Here is a 21,643-nt window from a genome sequence, read left to right as displayed (position 1 = left end):
GACCGAAAGCACACATTCAGATTCCGCGTCCGGCAGGATATATGTGTCACCTTGGCCAGGTATGCTTAAAAATGATTTGGTAACTGATATCATGGCCTTTGTATGTCGGAATCTTGTCTGGTGAGATTATCTGTGCATCTTACTATTTAGACAGGATATCATAGGCAGTATTTGAATGGGCTCATTTTGATTGTCATCAATGTACCCCATGCTGGGTATGCAGCCACCGATTCCCATCACTCGTTGGATGGCGGGATTTGAGGACTAGAGTCATTAGTTCAATTTTCCCAGCGGTGTTCTATCTCTTCGATTTCCCTCGCTGGGCTTCAAGTTTGGCCTGTTCATGTTCCCTTATCTTCCTATACGCCTCTACCACGTCATCCCTGGCTGTCTGCAATTCCTCTCGTCTTCGCAGGCTTCCCGCAGACTTGGGGATACTGTCAACATCAACAGTCGCGCCTCCTACTTCAAGTTGTTTTCTCGTCTTTTTGTGAAGGAGCTCTGGCGGTGCTTGGGCGACATCATGAAGGCCAATCTTGGCCTCCCCCCTCTTACGAACCAACTCTAACCAAGGGTCTTCCTCTCGGCCCTTGCCCTTTCTTTTCCGAGACTTCTTATTGCCCCTTTTCTCGTCGGCCTCCGTCCAAGCGCCGTCAGTAAACAAATCATCGTAGTCATTTTCTAATTCTCTTTCTGCTGCCAACTCGAGTTCTTCCTCTTTCTGTTCTTGTATTTTGCGTTCCTCGGCCCGCCACTGATCGTAGAGCTTGTGCATCTTCCGCTCCTTGCGTGTGCGTTGCACTTTGATACCAAGTGAATCTTTGCCGTCTTTGGTCTTTGTCTTCTTTGTAAGGCCAGCTACCGGCAATGCGGCGTCTACTCGGGCAGAAAATGATCTCATATCTTCCCCAGGCTTAATGCGCGGAACTTCGACCGGAGTTACTGAACTTTTAGGGCCGTTTGGGGCAGAAGAACCTCCATTGTCGAGTCCAGATCTTAATTTTTTACCTTGAGCAAATGCCATAATACGCTTGAATGCTCGAGGGGCATCGTTGCTTTTTCGATCTGTGCGGTGTTGCTTTTGCTTCGGATGGTCCGTCGTTGATTTGGCATTTTGCCTCCTGGATGATACTGGGAGTGGCAGAGCTCTCTGGGATGGAGGCAGGTCGAAGCTAAGAACAAATTAGCTGCCATCACTGTATGCGACACGCCCGAACATGACTGGATAGACATACTTGTCATCTTCGCCTCGCTTTCTCTTGTGTTTGTGAGGCATCCTAGGCTAGCCAGCGAAATAACACGGCACAACGCTGCAAAGGCCAGTACCGTGATTAATCTAGTTGCTCTTCACGTGCTCTTTTCATGGATAATTTTGTCGAACAGACAGGCTGCTTGTAGATAGTTTGTGTCCGCGGTGTTAAGTTCCAGACATTGTGAACTTTTTTTTTTCCGCATGGCCACAACGTATGTACAATGTTCCGCCGAGATCCACTGTGTCAGCCCCACTTTCCGCGCAAATCCACGCACCAGTAGAAATAGCTTCCTGTCTTTGTTGGGCGCTTCAGCTTAACGTTCTCTGGCAATTACGTCACCTCTCCTATTGCTTGTTCTCCATATGAGGATTAGCATTAACATGAGCTACCAGGTCTAAAACGTCAAACATTACTCTCGCAAACCTACGCACAATATCCATTTTCGTCCAGTCATTCAGCTGTGATAGATATTCTGTAATATCGAAGACCATACTGCGCCATTCTCACAAACTGTCTTCAGTAGAAATAGCTGGCCATTTTGGCAAGAAGACAATGCTGCCCATGATTTGAAAGATATATTCGAGCCTTCCAGAAGCGGCCATACGACGCAAGCTGAGCCTCAGTTCCTCAGGAGCCAGTCAACAAGGTCACAGCCAAGTGTTACGAGAGAGCATCAGATTCAGTGTCATCATCTCTTTGGCCATACTACTATTGATTTTCGACCTCATCCAGTGCCCTTGATGTATAACGCATTGGGTTTCCTAGTTGGTTTTGCAGCTCCTCGGGCAAACAGGCGCTTTCAGTTGTCGCCAAGGTGGCTTGGCAAATCGAACAACCGCAACCATTGTTAGCACTGATTACGCCTTTCTGGACAGGGTTCCGAACCTCCCACGAGGAACAGCGTATAAGAAATGCGTATTTCTTCCTCATCTATCCCCTACCACACTTAAAGATGGGCTTTACGACCAACCTTCGCTACCGTGCGTTGTTGGGGAATCGGGTGGACACGATTTCAGGGTTATGTATTGGACTTTTCATATTGGCCAGTATCCTGAAGACCTTATATGTCGGTCATCATGAGCAAGGAGGTTGCCGGGAGAGCATGGACGGCCCCTCCAGGGCCTGTGAGTTTATCTGTCAAGACACCAGGAACAATGCAGATGCGTGAATGCAAGGGGTTCCATACCACACGGGTCATGTGGGCGCCCTGTGAATCCCCCAAAAGTAATGCCAGATGCATCTTGCCACCACAGCAGGCCGGTAAGCGATCTAGCGTCATCCAAATCCAACCATCTCGCAACGCCTCGGGCGGGGAAACTTCAAGAATCAAACTATACCGAGTGTTGTAGAACAATATGTCTCACGACGTTCTGCATATGCAATTGCGGCATTCATCACATGCATAGATAGTACAGCAGCCCAGCACCCGCATTCGCGTCCGGTGGTGGTTATACTCGAGAGATGCGTGGCGCGCCGAGACAATACTAACAAGGACAATGAAGTTTCCCCACGAGGCTGGACCTAGCGCCACGGCACAGCACCGCATTGACACAAACGAATTGTAGACTTCATTGTCTCGATGCCTTGGCCGATCTGTAAGTGCATACTTGAGTACCTACATAAAGTTGGTCCAGCAGTGCACCACGGCATACCCGTCGTCGAGAAGAATAGGGCAACGGAAAACAAGGCTTGCACCATGACGAGCGGCTAGTGCGGAGACTATTGGGTTGCATTGACCACAATTCAATGGAAATGTTCAAATTGGGACTACTATCATCCTCAGCCATGTGATTGCTTCTCGAACAATGAGGAACAACAATATGAAGCACCAACCACATAGAGAGTAATAGTTTGGAAACCCTATGAACAGCATATCCACCTTGGTGACAGTAGACTCTCGGAAATTCGGGGACAAAACGGCAGGAATACACGAGCCACTGGGTATATAAGTACTGAGGGGATTCCTGTGTTGAGTCTCCAGAATCTTACACAAATATACTCTACATCTTGAAATACAATTATACAAGCTCTTTTTTGGTATAAATCCAACTACTTCAAACAATTTTCAACATGCCTTCCACCAGAAACGTCAAGACCTCCGATAAGAGCGAGGAAGTCGCCCGATCTGGAGGCTACCAGGGCTGCACCATCATGTAAATTTCCAGCCCACGCACACACTTACAGTCTCAAGCGCGTCTCTTTGAACTTTCAGGGAGGCCGTGTTGACTGCCGATTACGCCGAAACAGACAACGCTCAATAAGGATAGATGAGGATACAAGTGTAAATGAAACTATGACGGATACGCATGGCACGGGATAATTATTTCAATCCCGTTTCTTTTCTTTTATGAACCCGCGGGCCTCGAAAACGACAGGAAATCGTTATTCGGATGTTGTTTTAAGATTCATCGCCACCTGGTCGAAACAAGATCCAGTCAGTGGCTGAAGAGTGGCCTCCCGCAAAAAGTATGCTGCAGCATATTTAGTACCGGGAGTGTTTTTTACAAGTATTTTCTATAATTATCAATGAAGGCCATGTGTATAAAGTCTACGGACCATACCAAAAACAATCTGTGCTTGTGACATTGTACCGACGTCAAACGTTAACGGAAAGCGTGTGTTACGGCATCCGTTGACGTAGTTGAGCAAACAAAGAAATCTTACTACTAGGAACATTGAAGCAAGTTCACAGGCTCGGAACTATCACAGCACTACGCTTTGGCAATATGCACTTGTCGAGCAGCGCCTATGCACACCCGCGCTTCCAGTCCCCTGTTAGACCTTCCTTCAAAGGTAGGTATTCGGATCATGTCAACCCGCCAACTCCAGGCAAACCTCCCCTACCTACCTAATCTAGGTACTTACCTGGTTACAGGTCTGGTACCTTCTAATGTTGGTGGGTAGCAAACATTGGGCTAGTTGGCGCTATCAAGTACGGGTGTAGCTATTTGAGGAATCGAGCCTGGTCTGGTTGAACATCGTCAGCCGCTGATCCCCCCCCCAGCTTGTGGAAAATTACCTAACTTCACGCGCGGCCCCTGTTTTTGCGGACAACAGAGCCCCTCCAGAACAGCTAAAAAAAAATACCCAAGTCATGCGCTGCTACACAAGCCTGATAAGCTGCCTTGTAATAGCGAAGATGGTGTGTGATAGTCACCAAAAATACAAGAGTCCAGATCCATTGCACCCTAGGGTAGGTACTGAGGTGCCCAAGACACTACTACCTAGGTACCTACCTAGGGTAGTTTGGCGCCTATTGTGGGTCACTCGTCTAGGCGGTGAGAAGTGGTGCGGCAGAATTTTGTAAGTTTTTCAGTAATGAATGGGAATTTTTGGCTGACAACCAAGTTAGCACCGCTCAAGACGCCAGGATTTTTCCCACCTGTCAACCCGTCACGACAAACGCCCACAAAACATGGTGACCAAAAGCAGACTGCGCCTGGCAATTGCCGCAGAAAAGGGTATTGATTTTAAAAAATTAAAAGAAAAAAAGAAGCACAAAGAGAACCTGAAACGTAAGGGTGCGGCTACAGAGCTTGGTGGGGTCCCAGCAGCTCGGCGCGACGAAGGCGACGGTGATGACGATGCGCTTGACGGTAATGTTGATGTTGAGAGCGAAGGCGATGACATTGAAGAGGTCTGTGATTTAGCTGTACTGAAACGTACTGTTGATCGACTGCGGGGCTGACACAATTCGTAGATGAACATAGGAGCTGTAGACGAGACAGATACTTCCGATTCAGAAATTGAGTTGGAGGAAAAAGTCAGCAGGCGCGCATCCGGAAAGAGAACAAACAACGAATCGAAACAAGAAGACGAAGAAGGAGACGATGACAGTGAAGAGGATGAGGAAGATATTCCGATTTCGGATCTTGAAGATCTCGATGACGAAGACAAAGAGGACCTGATACCACATACCCGGCTCACGATAAACAACACCTCCGCTCTCCAAGCAGCTCTCGATCGTATATCTATTCCAACAGATAAAAGCGCAACTTTTGCATCCCACCAGTCCATTGTCTCTTCCGTCAATACTGCCGATTCTATTCCCGATATCTCTGATGACTTGCAGCGTGAGCTTGCCTTCTATTCGCAGTGTCTGGACGCCGCCAAGGAAGGTCGCACAAGACTTCTAGCCGAAGGCGTACCATTTTCTCGTCCAAAGGATTATTTCGCTGAAATGGTCAAGGAGGACGCCCATATGGAGAAAGTCAAGGCTAAGCTTATTGAAGAGGCTTCCGCCAAGAAAGCCGCTGCTGAGGCACGCAAGCTGCGTGATTTGAAGAAGTTTGGTAAACAAGTCCAAGTAGCCAAGCTTCAAGAGCGACAAAAAGCAAAGCGAGAAACCTTAGAGAAGATCAAAACACTTAAGAGAAGTAGGTTTCATAAACTCGCCATCAACCGATACAACCCCCTTACTATTTTACTATGCTGTTGCTAACTGCATCCGTCTCTGTCTAGAACGCCAAGAGTCAGGCAATGATATGAATACCAACGAAGCAGACCTTTTCGACGTCAGTGTTGATAATGAGCTTGCTAGCCACGCACAAAGCATGGGCTCTTCTCGAGGAGGTCCATCTGGCAAAGCTGCCAACGCCAAGCGTCAAAAGAAGAATGAAAAGTACGGATTTGGTGGTAAGAAGCGACATGCCAAATCCGGAGATGCTATTAGCTCCGGAGACTTGTCTAGCTTCAATACGAAGAAGATGAAAGCTGGTTCAAGAGGAAAGCCAAAGGCATCAAGGCCTGGCAAGAGCAGGCGCAAGGCTATGTCGTCAAAATGATTGTTTCCGTAATTTATAAACTACTTCATCGCCTCATAGTCAATATCGGTTGTTTGCAATTACCCTCGCGGTCGAATCGTCGCTGGTATCTGGTAGATGTAGATTTCCAGTTAAACAAAGTAGGAGTCTGGATTATCTTGGTGCAGGGGTCGTTCATGGTTGCACATTTTTCAAAACAAAAGGGCGTTTGCATGAGCCTCATACCATAGTCTAATGCCGTCAGAACAATATAATTCAAATCTGCATGCTAACTATGCTTGTACTGAGCGTGTCAATGTTAACCGCAATTAGAAGGCAGCCACCATATCAACGTGATGGGAACCGTAGAGAAGCCAATATTAACATCATAATGTCGTTGCTCCATTCATCTATGACTCAAAGGAAGATATAAGAGATTCTTCATAGCCCTACCGTACTCATCCTATCGCATACTCTACTTCGGCTTGCTCCTATAAAGTCCTTCCGGTACCTCGTCCTTCCCAATGACAACCAGTGAACCTACGAAACTTAACGTAGCCATAGTCTTTGGGAGACTAATTCTCACACAGTCGATGTCGCCTTTTAAGCCAATGCCATCGAGCTTTGAAGATAATTGAGGTTAGCTAGCTAAGCTAGCCCATGATGTTTTCGAAAGCGCTCCCGATAATGGGTTCCTTTGATCGAACATGCTCAAGGTTCAAAGATTCGTCCACCTGACAGGACATTTTCATTTTTTCGGTGCATATATGTGTAGGTAGTACCTTCCAGCTGTAATTTCATGTGCAGGGGTATTTGTCTTTTTTCTTTGTTTTTGTGGTAAATGTCCTCTTACGACAGCAAAGACGCTCTGTAAAATAGCTGGTGCACAAGGTCAACTCGTAGCGCCCAAAAAGGTGTTGATTGCGATGAGAGCTGCCAAATCAAAGAGGAAAGTAGGACGTAATGCTAGAATGCCATGTTCCACCCATGACGCCGTGAAAACCCGTGGTATCGAGATGAAATGCCGTGCGCTGATCAACGCTGTGATGTGCTATGCAGGTGCAACCTTCCGCAGACTATTGAAAAGAAAACAAATAAAACTGGTGCCCCTGGCTCCTATCATTCGCTTACTGCGATGCGGCGACGCACCAATGACGATGGAAGGCCCATGCGCTTTTCTGACATTCCTTACTGCAGTATTTGGTACGGCGACATCGGCGGCACTTGGCAAATTGTCTGGTGTACTCTTCCCACTTTCCACACTGGTAGTAGGCACACTGTCGAATGCCGCCACGAGTATCGTCCTTGCGGCAGAGATTCCGCATAACAACCCCGGCCCAATATTGCATATCAGTGCTGTGATATCGAACAGTAAACTTCTCAACGAGAGGGAAAAGGTTGAAATCATTAGGTAGTAGGTATTCCTCGTCAGAATCATCAGGATCCTCCATGTCAGCTGCATCTTCCTCCCCATCAAGTGCCGCCAAGTTTATAAGCAAGGAGAGTTTGGGCACCAAATGACTCTTCTGGAAGTATGACCGAAGCCCACAGTACTTAGAGACATAGGCCAAAAGTTGCAGGGACATTAATACATCTTCTTCTCGTGGCATCACAGCGAGCATTTGCGCTGTTGGGACGACGTGACGATCCAGGAGATACCTCGGCACGGTCGAGTTGGGAGCGGGTTGCTGCGGTGGTGTGACCATGGCCGGCCGGCCTGGGGATAATCCCATTGTGGGCACTGGTGTGGGATTGGTCGTGTTCCCGATACTGCCGTCGATGGCATTGCGGTGCGTGATATTAAAAGTGCCAGGGTCTTGGTGTGTTTCCGACACCGTCGGTGTATTCAGCTCCAAGGATGAGCCCGCCAATATGCTCTCTCCGTCCTCCATGGAAATATCTTGGATACCAACTGTAGACTGCATTTCAGTTGTCCCAGTCATGTCGGCATCGGGAGATTCATCAGACGGCATGCTGTCGGCATTTAAATCGTCAGTTTCTACCGTGGATGTCTGGTGTCTGATAGAGGGCCTCCTCCGTGGGCGATCTGAGGCGTCCAGGGCAGCGGTTGCCGCAACGGCGGCAGCAGCCGCAGCATTCGATGGCGCTATAGGTCGCACTGTTGGTGAGCGCAGTTGTGGTAGGGGAAGTGGTGTAGTAGGGGAAGTGGGTTGAGATCCATTGCCACCATGGCCGAACAGTGCCATAGATGCCAAACGATCCGAGTCACGAACAGGTCGCACGAACCCATCAATACTCTCCACAACTGATGTTGCTCCCGCCAGAGGCTGCAGTGCTGGTCCAGCCGAAAGAGGATTGGGTTGACGGGTGTCGCTCGCTCGGAAACTGTACCGGTGGCGGGTCCCAGTGGTTGCACCTCGCTCCGGTGTTGTGGCAGTAGCTCGCGAGGCTGCTGTTACGGCTTCAACGGTAGACTGGGCCGAGGTTGTAGACGGCCCAGCATAGCTCGCAGACACGTCGATGGAGGGAGGAGGGCCGTGGCGTCGGACAGCAGACCTCTGATCGGGCTCAAGGCGAGTAGACCGGTTGGCGAAGGAAGTCGCTGGTTTGGAGGAGCTGCGATGATCGTGTCCTCGGTGACGACGGTGATGTTCATGTATCTGTTTCTGGCTGGCTTCTTCCGCCTTTTCGCGGCATTTTTCGATGATTTTGATGTAATTGTCAAGAATGGTGGCTATTACTGGCACCATGTCGGCCTCGACAACACGAGTGCGTACATTTTCAGTTCCTCGGACACCGATATTAACCACACATTGGAAAGCAAGATTCCATTTCCACATGCCCATCATATCTTTACTCCGGCCTTGCTTTAATATGCAGACGAGACGTTCGATGCCTCCATCGACAGTTAGAATGTCGCGGATACGAGCTGAAGACGTGGTCAAGTATGCAAGGTGGTTGAGGGAGTTGATGAGCGGCAAGGTAGATGTGCAGTCAAGTGCTCGACGGTCATACAGTGCAGTCGTGATGCCAACAGACGCCTTGTTGACGTTCGGGATGCTGAAATTGACTTCCCTCATCTTGAGCAGATGAACCCCATCCAAGGGCGAGTTGACAGGTGGTAACAGACAAAGCAACGGCTAGATGAGCGCCTGGAGGTATTTTGAGACCTGAGTAGGGTAGCCCCTCTGTCTGAGGGGCCCGGCGTGGTAACTATGGAAGCCAAATTGGTTACACGGAATTTTGAGAGGTTAAGATGTTGATTGACCACGAGGTCTCGATAGCAGAGGTTGTTAAGGCAGGTAGGATGACAGAAGCCTGAAGATGTGACCGGGGTGGCCGAGTGGCGGCTTGCTGCCGAGCACACTCTAATGGGCAACAGAGCACGGCGCAACACCACAGCCTAGATGTGTCCAAGCAGTAAAACGCTGCTGATTGAGGCTGATGTGGAGTGAATGCTAAAGAGCGAAAGTATGCCGTTGTCGTTGTCGAGAGGTAGAAGGGTGAGCGTAGGCTTGCGGTGTTTCAGGCAAAAGCTGGGTGCAACTAGGACCGAGACGCGGGAGGCGGCGGCGAAGGGAGTGTGCACAATGGACCGTCGACCGGGAGAGGAGAGCAACGCAATCAGCAGTGGCTGAGAAGACAGCTTCGTAGGGACGTTACGGTCCTGGTGACTGTTGTGCGAAATTCGGTCTCGTCGATGAAGCAGCGTGAGGAGCTGTGCCTTTCGAGCTGCCGAGAGTTCGAAGATGGCGCCGTGGCCGTGAAGCGGAAGACGGTGGTTGAAGGGGGTAAGCAGGGAACCTTGAAGGGGGGAAAACATTGAGAGGCTGGTGGAGGTTGGACATTGGGCCTAGGGGCTACTAACGGGCAAGCGATTAATGGCACCACATGTACAGACCAGTCGTGACATGGAGCATCTCGGGAGGCCAGGACCGGCCAAGGAGGGTGTGGCGGCACTCAATTCGTGCTGCTCCCTACAGCTGGGACCATCAGTGGTTCAACGGAACGAGGGACGCAACGCTGGAAAGTGGTACTGGAGGCTGCATTTTGGTTGGGCACTGGGGCCTAGTTAGTGCCTCCCTTATTTGCCAGAGGACTCAGGGCTGAGGCTGCATTTCTGTGCATGTTCCAGCGACATGTCGACGACTTTCCGCCCAAGTATCTGGGTATCTGAATACTGTACGTTTTGGTAGAAATTCAATACAATATCAATTGATAGTAATCACTACAAGATCCGTTCTTCCCAAGTCAACTTTATCATCAGGTTTCTGGCCTTCATTCTTAGCCCAAGTCTTAGCGGTCGCTGCGGACGTTGGCCTCTGCCAACGCCCGTAGCCTTGGGTAAAGTATGCGGAAATTTCGCATCCACCGTCTTCTCCAGGTGCCAACACCAGCCCGACCGCGAGCCTACAAAATGACGTGCAAGAAAAAAAAAACCAAAATTCTAAAAAAATGAACCCAAAGCACACAACCAGTTCCCTTCATTTTCTTGACAGTATAGATTTGCTAGTCTAAGTGTTGAGGAGTTGCCGCTTGAGAACATTGTCCATGGCCTAAGCAAGGTACTTAGCAATGGCTAAAACGCCCAGTGATGTCAACTGGTCTGCCAGGCCTTTGTATGTACCTAGCTGTAGGTAGTACTACTTGAGCACCAGACCAGACACATGTCTGGTAACGATGGGTGGCTCCAGCGCCCGAATCACAGTGCCAAGGGACAAAGCACCGTGTGTGGCCAGATGAGGATGGCCGTCAAATTTCCAGTCGCCCCTAGCTTGGCCTCTGCATGCAGCAGACAGATCAGTTGACATCAATTTAGCACGGAGACAGCGCAACGCCACCAAGAACTGCAGAGGAGCCCCTAGTGCTTGTCGTGACACAGTAAGTGCCAGGCTTTGATCGTCAAGTGCCAACGCTTGAGCTATAACGTGAGAGCTGCCCCACCAAATGGCGTATCGAACCAGTAGTTGTTTGGGAAGGACTGGTATGAAACGACCCGATGTTGGTGTGCGGCGTTCATTCTCAACCAGACTATTTACTCGATGCATGCGGTCCGTTTTAACTTTTTTTTTTAGCTCTACTAGAACACCTATTCAATAGTTGGCAGTCAGTTGAATTTCACAACTTTGGCTAGCTCAGCAACCTGACGATTAGCTGTCGCCTGTTACAGTTCAATTATTGTATACCATGCCAATCCGCTGTTTGTGTGTAGTCCGGATGGATGTATTAGATGCACTTCAGAAGTGCTTCCTACCTTCGACAATAGACAAGCCTCGTTCGGCCAAGGGCCCTGCGCCTGGCGGCGATGCGAAGCATGCCCCGAGGACAATATTTAGGAATTTGACTTCCGGCAAATCATTGAAACATTCTGCATAGCGCGGCTCAACGGAGGCCAAGGGCATCCAAAATAGATAGTCGAAAACAAGGCTCCTGCTATTAAATTTCAAATGGCGCGGTAGGTTATATGCCTCGAAAGATAGTTTGCTAACCGACAGAGCATATTGGTACCTTTCTGCAGACATATTGTTTTGGAACCTGGCTGTTCGTCTTGCCTAACGCGCAGTCAATAGATGTAGGGGACATTAGTCGACATATGACTCCTCTACAGCCCAAAACTATTCGCGTCAACTGCACATAAGAAGAGGTCGCAACTCGACCTTCCGTCACTCCGATTCCCAGCTTGTTAGCTAGCAAACTGAAGAGAGCACTCATAGATATGATCTCGATATGCAGGGCTCTCTGGATGAAGCCGCCGGATGGGTGATCGAAGAGGCCACCACAACACACTGTGTAAGTAGCTCGGCGCTAGAAGATATGGTCAAACACGGCTGGTTTTCTGAGATCGATTCAATCACCACTAATTTTGGCATGCCGAAAGTACTTCATTCCCACCCAAGCGACTACAACCCAAACCCAAGCCATGACACCCGTCAATATGATGAGCGCTGGATAATACCCGACTATTGGTAGAGTCTCGTCATTTTCAAGTTCAGGAGGTGCGTACGGTGTTTTGCCAACGTCCCACGCCCAAGTCCAAACATTCAAGCACGATCCCATGCCAATGACGAAGACGAACCAGGTCACAGTAAGGACAACCCACCCCCACCACTCAGTTTCTGAATAATCCCAATCAGAGTCTGGATGAGGGAGAGCTGTTGTAGAAATGCCACTGTAGGATAGTGGAGACTTCGTTTGTTGGAATGATCTGCGGCGGGGGGCAGTTGTTCGGTTCGTATAATAGGATTCAGATCCGGATGACACAGACAAGGTGGAGAGTGGAGGGCCTTGATTGTGGGAAATGTGTAGTACATCCTCCTCATCCGTTGTTGAGTTATAAGAGTTGCGTCGCTCTGTATCCTGTTCGCCGTGACCTCCGTTAGCTATTGCATTCACTCCTGACTGGTTGGAAGTCGCCGAGTTCTGAAGAGACATATCCGTTGATACCGTGTGAAGCGTGAAATCGGATGTCTTAAGGCCCAGGGCGTCTCGTTCAGTGGCGGTAGAGGACGACGATGCCCCAATCACTCCCGCTCCAAATGCAGCAGTATGCGAGGTGTCAATCTTCAATAGCTTAGTCTCCTTTTTCTCACGCTGTGCACCGCGACCGAGAAGGGCTGCCTTTCTAAGGGAGCCTCGTCGACGCCGAGTCTTTTGCAGCTGCGTCAAGGGAGCGAGTGACGACGGCGCGGTGGCCACTGAGTTTATTGTATCTTCTTCTTCGATGTCTAGGCGTGTCTTGATTTCTGCAGATGTTCTCATGAAAGGAAATTTTGATAGAATTCCGGAACCAGAAGGTGTCCGTCGATGGACTGATGTTGACTGTTGCTCGCCGTGTTGCACGGCGTCGCTCGTGTCATTGTCCATTGCGCGTAACGATGGCCACGCTGCTCTTTTGACAACGTTATTTTGCAGGACCAGGAAGTCTTTCGGGATTTTTATTTGAGAATAGCCGTACACACTCGTCGGCAGGACCGGTTTCCGCGCAGGTTCGCTGCTTTGACAGATTGATCGTGGTCGAAGACAAGACCAAGTGTCAGGTCGTTCAAGGCAGCGAGACAGCTGAAATGCGTTGCAGGGCGCTGCTAGAAAAAGGCAATATATCTAAGTACTCGACAAGACAAAAATGCGACATGGAACATTTGAACTTTACTGCGCCGCATCTCAATGGTCAAATGTTGGCCGGAGGCGCATGCCTTGTCTGCCGTGGCCCAACAGGTGGTGCCAAGCCCGCACAGACCATATACGGCCAGTACTACCAATACTTCGCTACTTGAGCCAAATAAGCCCCTTAGCGCAACTTACCGGCTTAGGCGCGAGTATTTAGTACTGAGTACAGAGCGCTTGCACACAGATAATAGTACTTCACATAAGTATCAGGTACCTACCTAGGTATATACTTTACTCAGCACAGGGGGAGGACTGGTCACATCCCCTGCATTAGCAATGCCGCGAAGCTTGATCTGTTCTGTGATAGTGCGCAAGTACATTTCCTCGTCACTCCACCGAACTTTCGTCGTGGCCTTTCGAGATCACGTCAATGACAGCCACAACGAGTAGCATAACCTCCCACGACGAACCGTTCCTCCCAACCTACCTAGGTAGCCTAACCTCGACTTTAATGCCAAGGATACTTGCAGTGTATCTGTAGAAAGAGCAAGCCAGACCGTCGACGTTTGCCAATAGCGTTACCGAAAGTACTCGCCATTATTACTCTAAAAGACATGCTGTTTTAACATTATAACCTCGTACAACAAGAGTATCCTGCGACAGAGTCAGATGAGATCAACACAACCGGAGCTTATGGAGTCGTTCAAAGCCGAGCATTACAACCCGTCGTCTACTCCTCGAATTGATCTTCCGCCTACGGTATTGGTAGACGATACTGATTCTGGGAGTGCGGGGGAACCTGACAATCAGACGCGGCAACTCGAATCACGCCTTCTCGCGCCTTCGGCGGCTATGACGTCTGAAACCCAACCAGTAGATATTACCTCTACTGGTGTTCCCCATAACCCATTCAATTTCCAAACTCAGGTGATATCTACGTCGCCTGTTAAATCGGTATCCCGCGCCTCCTGTGCCCCCATTCTACTTTGCAAAGTAGTAATATTGTTTTTGAAATGATGACTAACTCTGAAAATCGGTGCAGAATATTGGCCAGCGTCGTGGCCACAGGTATAAGCATAGCAGTATCTCAGCACAACATCAAATATTCCAAGAACCGCCGCCGAGACCGCCTCCTGTTCTCCCAGCTTCGTTACCCATACCGACACTAGTAGAAGCATGGAAGAGTATGCACAAAGAACAACGCACGAGACTTTATTGGAGCATGTGCCATCTGGCAGTCGCCACCTTTATCTTCTTCAGATCTGAAGGATCGCTTTCTGCAATGGCTTTATCTCACTTGGTCTTCTTTGACGCTGGCAGCGCTGCTGTATGTGTTGCGGTGGAAGTATTAGGAAATTTTGAAGTTTGGCGACGCAGTAGCATTCGCCATCCCTTTGGGCTAGAGAGAGTCGAAGTACTCGCTGGATTCGCCATGTCCATATTCCTCCTCTTTGGAGGGTTTGATCTCGTCTCGCACAATCTGAAGCATTTCCTGGAGACTTTGGGAAATCACGAGGCACACCACGAGCATGGCCATGACCGCATATCTGCAACTTCTATTGATCTTGTAGCGGCCGTTGCTATCATCAGCACACTAGTCTCTGCATATGGGCTGAAAAACCACTCGCGCATTGCAAAGGTCATGAGGGTCTCGTACTTGGCCGCACTTCCAAGCGTTCTGTCCAACCCGTTTCACTTTCTGACGCTCCTTTTTTCCATCATTGTTGCGCTTCTGCCGCTACTCTCGATTTATCTCTATACTTGGTTGGATAGACTGATCTGCGCCGCCATTGCGGTTGCCATGTTCGGCCTTGGCATGCGAGTGGTAATTGCCCAAGGCCTGATGTTGTTGATGTCGTATGGTGGAACCAACGGCAACTCTGGAGTCACGGCCGTGTTGAGGGAAATTGAGTCAGACACTACGATAACCCGAGTTGAGGAGTCCCAATTCTGGCAGGTTCACTACGGTCTTTGCATGGCTAATCTAAAGGTGAGCGTTGTGAGGGGTTGCGATGAGGTAGCAGTTAGCAAGTTGCGGAACCGAGTATCATCATTGATCCAAAACAGGCTTGGAGAAGGATACGGCGTGGGCGGGAATACACGATGGGAGGTTACGTTGCAAATTCACCCTGATGCAAGCTCTTCAGTAGTCCTGTAACTATCCGATTAGATCCCTTGCGATTGCTTTTAGTATGTTATGAATTTAAAAGGCGACGCGACATAATAGCGTCAAGCTAGTAGTAGCTATTTCCCTTTTTCATTTCTACCGCGTTGCCTAGATGACACATCACGACTCGGAACCGAAACACTGGGCACCGATGAATGTAGCTTCGATGTACATAGTATATGAGAAGGGTATCCTTGCTTCCGGAGGCCGACATTGTGCCATCTGCATGTAGTCTACAAACCGTGTATATAAGTAACAAGACAGAAAGAAAAAAGATAATAGAGAGAGAGAGCCTGCCGCCCAGAAAATGATTACCGGCGGATGCCAAAAACTCATAGAAGACAGTAATGGATGGAGATAAAACTCGTTGCATTTCGCATACAACTCAGAATTCCCGAAGCCCGTATTCCTAGTGCCACCTACCATGGTTGCATGATCCGTGGCTTGACACAATTAAAACAGACCCCATCTACCACGCTGCCTCTGTCCGCCATGTCTTCGTCCGTCAGTCAATCGTTCACGTTCTCTGCCCTCTAGTTGCTTTAAGCTGTCCATTTTCTCAAGAACAAGCTCCAAAAGCTCTTTTCTGCGAATAACCTCCAGGTGGCGCCGAATCTTGGGGTCCTCCTTGGCAAATCTTTCAACTTCTTCTTCGGTTAGATGGCGACCGAGACGAAGGTCTAGCTCTCGAGGGAAGTTATAGTAAAATTCAGAGAGCAATTCTACATTGATGAAAAGCACAGCTGTAGAAGCTAGTTTTGATGCTGCAGAATCCAAGAACACCTCAGGGCAATAGTACTTGTTCTTGACAGATGCGCATTGTTTGGACTTGACAGCCATGAGTCGCATCTTGATGATGTCTGCACGATCACGAAGGAATACCGCCTCACGCCCTGTTTCCGATTAGACTTCAAGTCTACAATTGTCGCAGGTGCTTTGGGATAGAGCGATGAAGAGGAGCAACATACCTTTGGCGAGCAGTGCAGCGCTAAAACCGCCGGCGCCGCTTCGACCATCGCCTTCTACGACAATATCGCCTTTCCTGGCCTTATCAACAAAATTCATCACTTCCTTTAACTTTCTTCGACCGCCAATGGATGACTCAAGTCCGCCCAAGGCAGCTTCACAGTCTTGTAGCTCCTTCTTCAACACGTCTCCTACGTGTTGCCGGCCCTGGGCCCATTCGCGTTCCTCGATGTCAATCTCAAATTTGAACGGCTTAATACAATTTTCTACTTGATCGCTGGTACTGTAGAACCTTTCGTTGAGAATGGTTGATGCTGCCTCTAATATGGCTTGGCGAGCGAAAGGATGTGTTGCAAAATTAGAATTATTGAGTAGCTGGTCAACGTGGTCCTGCAAAGAGGAGGATACTACCGTCGTGGCGAGACGCCCAACACCGAGCTTGGTGAGTGCTGAGGCTGATGCATCAAGCTGCCGGTGCCAGTACAGCGAGGAAGCTTCCGCTTTCGGAAGATCTGAGATATGGTCAGGCTCTACTTGAGCCTGAGACAGATCTGTGATAGGTTTGTTCCAGTATCTGGCTGCTAAAAGATCCAAGACTTTCTGGTCAAGTTCGCTTTTTAGCAGTTCGCGCATTTGCGGCCGACCGAACTCTTCTGTAAACTGCTTGAAAGAGTGCTTGAAAGCGTCTAAACTCTCAGCGAGATACGACTCTGCGGATAGCGGCCGATCGTTGTATTGTACTTTAAATTCGTATGTCGCCTCTTCAAGCTCCTGCCGGATAGCGTCACTCGTGCTTTGTAAGCTGGATGACATGGTTTGCTCAAGGACATGCATCAACTTTTTGCGTAATGTTATGGTGCCGACATTGACACCGGCATCCGGGCCAAACTCAAGGGGGTGAGATGAAAAGTAGCTGTTCTCGTGTTTGGCTATCGATGACATTAAATTGGCTGGACCCATCTTGAACAATCCTTGGGAAGACGGTGCTTTGGAGACGACCCCAACGTAGCCTAGTCGAAGTGGGTATTGTCTGTCATTTAGAATGGCGGCGCCGCGAGTAGGGTCAACTAGGTCCATCTTGGTGACGACGCCAATAGTTCGCTCGCCTCTTGGGTCTACTCGGCGAGATGCCCTCAAGGCGGTTGAATTGGCGAGATCCACATCGGCTGCTGAGATGGCTAGAATCACATTTGGCGGCTGAATGTATTTATCACATAGTTCCGAGATCTTCTGCTTCAATTGAAGTGGTTGGTTTTGCCCAACAACTTGGATGTAACCAGGTAAGTCAATCAGAGACAAGTCGGGGACGTTGGGCGAATAGATAGTAAGATGGATAGGATCATCAGACACACAGTCGGCGTCTGATACTGCCATGTTGAGTTCCGTCAGCGTTCTTTGGATGGATGAAAAATCTGAAATACGTCTTAAACCGAGGTCCGGGAACTCTCCGTACTCGTCCTCTGACGCAGGCGTGTTCACTAGCGTGAGCTCGATTGGTCTGCGAGTAACCATATTCGAGCCCTTTGGAAGAAATTCGTGTCCAACAATCGCCTCCAGAACAGAGCTCTTCCCCGACGACTGTGAACCGATGACGACGATGGATGGAAGTGTCAACGAGCTGGACTGCCCAACTTTTTGCAGCATACTTCTGATCTCGATCATCTTCTTCGTGAGAACCATCATCTGGTCATCTCTCGCAACCTCCTCTGAATCTCGAGCATCGTTTTCTGAAGTCTTCTCGTAGCCATAGGCTGCCGCAGACGCAGCAGCAGCCACCCCAGTACCTGTTCTGCTCTGTTTTGGCCCGCCCCCGCCACCCGCTCCGCCGTTGCCTCCGGTGCCGATATCTTCATGGATTCTGAGCATCCGTTTTAACCATTCTGGCGTCTCGACCTGCTCCTTCGTGTTTTCCCAGCCTTGCCGAGTTTGAGCAGCAACATCCTTCGCGGTGTCGAATAAGCTTGTCGCCGTCGACGTTACGGTATCTTTTGTCGTATTGAAAAGCTCGATAGCATAAGTGCTGGCCTCTGCAAAGAGTTAGAATAGTCTCGAGAATAAAGCTAAAAATGCCGACGATGTATTATAGCGACATACGATTTGCTTGATATTGAACCCAAGCAAAAGCACCGATTGCCAAGCCACCAAACATTGCTGGTATTCTAGCGAACTTGACAACTAGCTTAGGTAAGAAACGGGCAAACGAGGCATTCCTAGCAATGACAGCATTATGAAACGAGTTGCCACCAAACCACATGCGCTTTCTGGTCGCTCGGATGGATGAGTCTGCTCGCAACAGCCCCCCGTTAGGGAATCGGTGTAGTTGTCGGTTGACACTGACGAATGCACGTCGCGTCACAGGCCGCAAGCCCGCAGCAAGAACCCGTGAACTCATTGTAATGAGAGTAGTTTGTTGAGAGCAAATATGCAGTTGTGCATACGGCCCTGAACGGGACCTTGAAGCCAGAAGGCCGATTCGAGTCTGGAGGAAAGCGTTCAAGAATTAGTAATGTAAGTTGCGAATTCAATATCTGCCAAGAGTTAGGATTAGCCATAGTGCCATGGGAGTTCTGGCTCCTGAGGTCACAACAACACGCGCCACCAATCATCCCACTAAAGTCCTGGAACAAAAGAGTGGAGCACAAAGCCACGAGCCACCCCACTATTTTCGTTATCAGCACGTGACCGATCTTTATCAGCAACTTTTGCTTCAAAATTTCTGGCTTCGACAGCGCGGGTTGACAAGGCCTATCTGCTGTTTATTTTCATTCATTGGTCGTCCGCCATTATGGCGATTCAGAAGAAGCACGGCAAGGGCCGTCTTGACAAGTGGTATAAGCTTGCCAAGGAGAAAGGATATCGTGCCCGAGCGGCTTTCAAACTTATTCAGTTGAACAAGAAGTATGGATTCTTGGAGAAGAGCAAGGTCCTTCTGGATCTTTGCGCTGCACCCGGCGTAAGTTTTCTAAATTACTCTCAATCGAGACCTGCTAGCTGACTCTCGCCACTAGTCGTGGTGTCAAGTTGCTGCTGAGGTAATGCCGATGAATAGCTTGATAGTTGGTGTCGACCTTGCACCAATCAAGCCAATACCCAGAGTCATAACTTTCCAGAGCGATATTACGACCGAGAATTGTCGTGCTACTATTCGACAACATCTGAAAACATGGAAAGCAGACACTGTATTGCACGATGGTGCACCGAATGTCGGTACGGCATGGGCTCAGGACTCGTTTAACCAAGCAGAGCTTGCTTTGCAGTCTATGAAGTTGGCGACCGAGTTTCTAGTTGAAGGTGGCACATTTGTCACCAAGGTTTTCCGATCTAAGGACTATAACCCATTGTTATGGGTGCTCAACCAGCTGTTTACGAAAGTCGAAGCCACGAAGCCGCCTTCCTCTCGAAATGTTTCTGCCGAAATTTTCGTCGTTTGCAGAGGATTTAAAGCTCCCAAGCGCATCGACCCCCGGTTTCTCGACCCTCGCTATGTTTTCGCGGAGCTTACCGGAGCGACGCCAAACAACGAGGCCAAAGTATATAATCCTGAAGTCAAGAAGAGAAAACGAGAAGGCTATGACGAAGGCGATTATATCCTGTATAAGGAAGTTCCTGCTAGCGAATTCATTCAAACCACTGATCCAATCGCTATTCTCGGGTCTTGTAATAAGCTTACATTTTCGCAGCCGCGCGGTGGCGATATAGCCTTGGCCGCATTGGACAAACTCCCCGAAACTACTGAAGAGATCAGACAGTGTTGCCAAGACCTGAAAGTTCTGGGCCGGAAAGACTTCAAACTACTCTTGAAGTGGAGGCTTAAGGCGAGGGGTATCTTCGGATTTTCAACAAAGGAGAAGGACCAGGAGGAAGCTGCGATCGGGGAGGAGGTGGTTGAGGTCGAATCAATGGACGAGGAACTTCGCCTCCAGGAAGAATTGCAAAGTATGAAGGATAAAGAGAACTCAAAGAAGAAACGAGAACGACGCAAAGAAAATGAGAAAAAACAACGCGAGATTGTCCGTATGCAGCTCAACATGGTTGCTCCAATGGACATTGGTATGGAGGAATCCGGACCAATTGGAGAGGGTGCCATGTTTTCTTTGAAGTCTGCGGATAAGTCAGGCGCATTACGCAGATTGAATCGTGGCAAGATGGTAGTCGTTCCAGGTCAAACTCCGGTAGCAGCCCAGAACGTTGCTGAAGAATCTGATGGAGGTGAAAACGAAAACGACGATGAGGAAGATTTCCTGGAGCGAGAACTTGATTCCATGTACGAAAACTATCGTGAGCGGAAGGCTGAAGCCGACGCCAAATATCGTGCCAAAAAAGCCAGAGAAGAACGTCCCGATGACGAATGGGAGGGTCTGTCCGCGGACGAGGATGCAGAGAAATCAGATTCAAGTGAGCTTGAGGAGGAGGAGGATGACTCTTCAGACGACGAGGAAGACGAACCAGCAAGAAGCCTTTTGACGGATCTCGATGACAGCGCACCATCATCAGACGGGTTATCTAAGCGAGCCGCAGCGTTCTTCAGTCAGGACATTTTCAAAGACTTCACTACCAGCGAGAAGGATGTTGACATAATTGGCAACAATTTTGCCGAGAAACTTGCTGTGAACGGCCAATCTTCCAAGAATAAACAGCTGAATGGAGCACATGCTAGTAGCAAGAAAGCAGTGCAATCTCAGACCCAGACCAACCAAACTCACTCGCAGGAACATAATGACGACGAGGATAATGATTTTGAGGTTGTCAAAAGCAATAATGCTGATGACTGGGAGGAAGACAAGCGCCTTCCAGATGGGAAACTTGGTATGATGAATAACCCCAATTTTGCACATTCAAACATAATAGCTGACACTTTTGCCTTAGATATCGACATAATCACTGCCGAAGCAATGACACTAGCTCATCAACTTGCTTCTGGTCAGAAGACGAGTCATGACGCAATTGATGACGGCTTCAATAAGCATGCATTCCGCGACAGGGAGGGATTGCCAGAGTGGTTCATTGATGATGAAGGCAAACACGATAAACCGCACAAGCCCATTACCAAAGCAGCTGCAAATGCCATCAAGGAGAAGCTTCGGGCCTTCAATGCACGACCGATCAAGAAGGTTCGGGAAGCAAAGGCAAGAAAGAAGCTTAAGGCTGCTCAAAAGCTGGAGAAGCTTAAAAAGAAGTCCGACATGCTCGCCAATGATGAAGGAATGACGGAAAAAGAAAAGGCGGAGAGTATAGCCAAATTGTTGAGCAAAGCTGCTCGCAAGAAGCCTACACAACCGGCCAAGCTGGTGGTCGCCCGCGGCTTGAATAGGGGAGTTCAGGGCAGACCAAAGGGTGTCAGGGGGCGCTATCGCATGGTTGATCCTAGGATGAAGAAAGAGTTGAGAGCACAAAAGAGGATTTCTCAGAAGAAGAAAAGGTGAAAAGGGGGACGGAATGGTTAGGAA

General features: G+C 49.1%; 8 protein-coding genes across 8 annotated transcripts; 3 read left to right on the top strand and 5 right to left on the bottom strand.

The window, feature by feature from the left end:
• Positions 1-298: 298 nt before the first annotated feature.
• MAA_06838 (urease accessory protein UreD) lies at positions 299-1,276 on the bottom strand (the record flags this gene model as incomplete). Its single annotated transcript, XM_007824836.1, has 2 exons — positions 299-1,172; positions 1,236-1,276. 2 exons carry the CDS (start codon positions 1,274-1,276, stop codon positions 299-301), a joined length of 915 nt encoding a protein of 304 aa, XP_007823027.1.
• Positions 1,277-4,668: 3,392 nt separating this feature from the next.
• Positions 4,669-6,037, top strand: MAA_06837 (rRNA processing protein; the record flags this gene model as incomplete). The annotated part of the gene is made up of 3 exons (XM_007824835.1): positions 4,669-4,890; positions 4,954-5,629; positions 5,715-6,037. 3 exons carry the CDS (start codon positions 4,669-4,671, stop codon positions 6,035-6,037), a joined length of 1,221 nt encoding a protein of 406 aa, XP_007823026.1.
• A 1,085-nt stretch (positions 6,038-7,122) lies between these two features.
• MAA_06836 (zinc finger domain-containing protein) lies at positions 7,123-9,036 on the bottom strand (the record flags this gene model as incomplete). Its single annotated transcript, XM_007824834.1, has 1 exon — positions 7,123-9,036. One exon carries the CDS (start codon positions 9,034-9,036, stop codon positions 7,123-7,125), a length of 1,914 nt encoding a protein of 637 aa, XP_007823025.1.
• Positions 9,037-9,359: 323 nt separating this feature from the next.
• Positions 9,360-9,779, bottom strand: MAA_11270 (cytochrome P450; the record flags this gene model as incomplete). The annotated part of the gene is made up of 1 exon (XM_011413250.1): positions 9,360-9,779. The coding sequence occupies one exon, from the start codon at positions 9,777-9,779 to the stop codon at positions 9,360-9,362; it is 420 nt and encodes a 139-aa protein (XP_011411552.1).
• A 2,024-nt stretch (positions 9,780-11,803) lies between these two features.
• Positions 11,804-12,820, bottom strand: MAA_06835 (uncharacterized protein; the record flags this gene model as incomplete). The annotated part of the gene is made up of 1 exon (XM_007824833.1): positions 11,804-12,820. The coding sequence occupies one exon, from the start codon at positions 12,818-12,820 to the stop codon at positions 11,804-11,806; it is 1,017 nt and encodes a 338-aa protein (XP_007823024.1).
• Positions 12,821-13,756: 936 nt separating this feature from the next.
• On the top strand, positions 13,757-15,221 carry MAA_11269 (involucrin repeat protein; the record flags this gene model as incomplete). The annotated part of the gene is made up of 2 exons (XM_011413249.1): positions 13,757-14,059; positions 14,106-15,221. The coding sequence occupies 2 exons, from the start codon at positions 13,757-13,759 to the stop codon at positions 15,219-15,221; spliced, it is 1,419 nt and encodes a 472-aa protein (XP_011411551.1).
• Positions 15,222-15,683: 462 nt separating this feature from the next.
• On the bottom strand, positions 15,684-18,588 carry MAA_06834 (dynamin family protein; the record flags this gene model as incomplete). Its single annotated transcript, XM_007824832.1, has 3 exons — positions 15,684-16,123; positions 16,199-18,223; positions 18,291-18,588. The coding sequence occupies 3 exons, from the start codon at positions 18,586-18,588 to the stop codon at positions 15,684-15,686; spliced, it is 2,763 nt and encodes a 920-aa protein (XP_007823023.1).
• A 393-nt stretch (positions 18,589-18,981) lies between these two features.
• Positions 18,982-21,619, top strand: MAA_06833 (AdoMet-dependent rRNA methyltransferase spb1; the record flags this gene model as incomplete). The annotated part of the gene is made up of 3 exons (XM_007824831.1): positions 18,982-19,149; positions 19,205-21,002; positions 21,063-21,619. 3 exons carry the CDS (start codon positions 18,982-18,984, stop codon positions 21,617-21,619), a joined length of 2,523 nt encoding a protein of 840 aa, XP_007823022.1.
• Between the last annotated feature and the right edge of the window lie 24 nt (positions 21,620-21,643).

The sequence above is a fragment of the Metarhizium robertsii genome (genome assembly GCF_000187425.2).
Source record: "Metarhizium robertsii ARSEF 23 chromosome Unknown MAA_Scf_5, whole genome shotgun sequence".
NCBI classification, from domain to species: Eukaryota; Fungi; Ascomycota; class Sordariomycetes; order Hypocreales; family Clavicipitaceae; genus Metarhizium; species Metarhizium robertsii.
The sequence above is the reverse complement of the archived record's forward strand: the minus strand, read 5'-3'. Positions and strand labels throughout refer to the sequence as shown.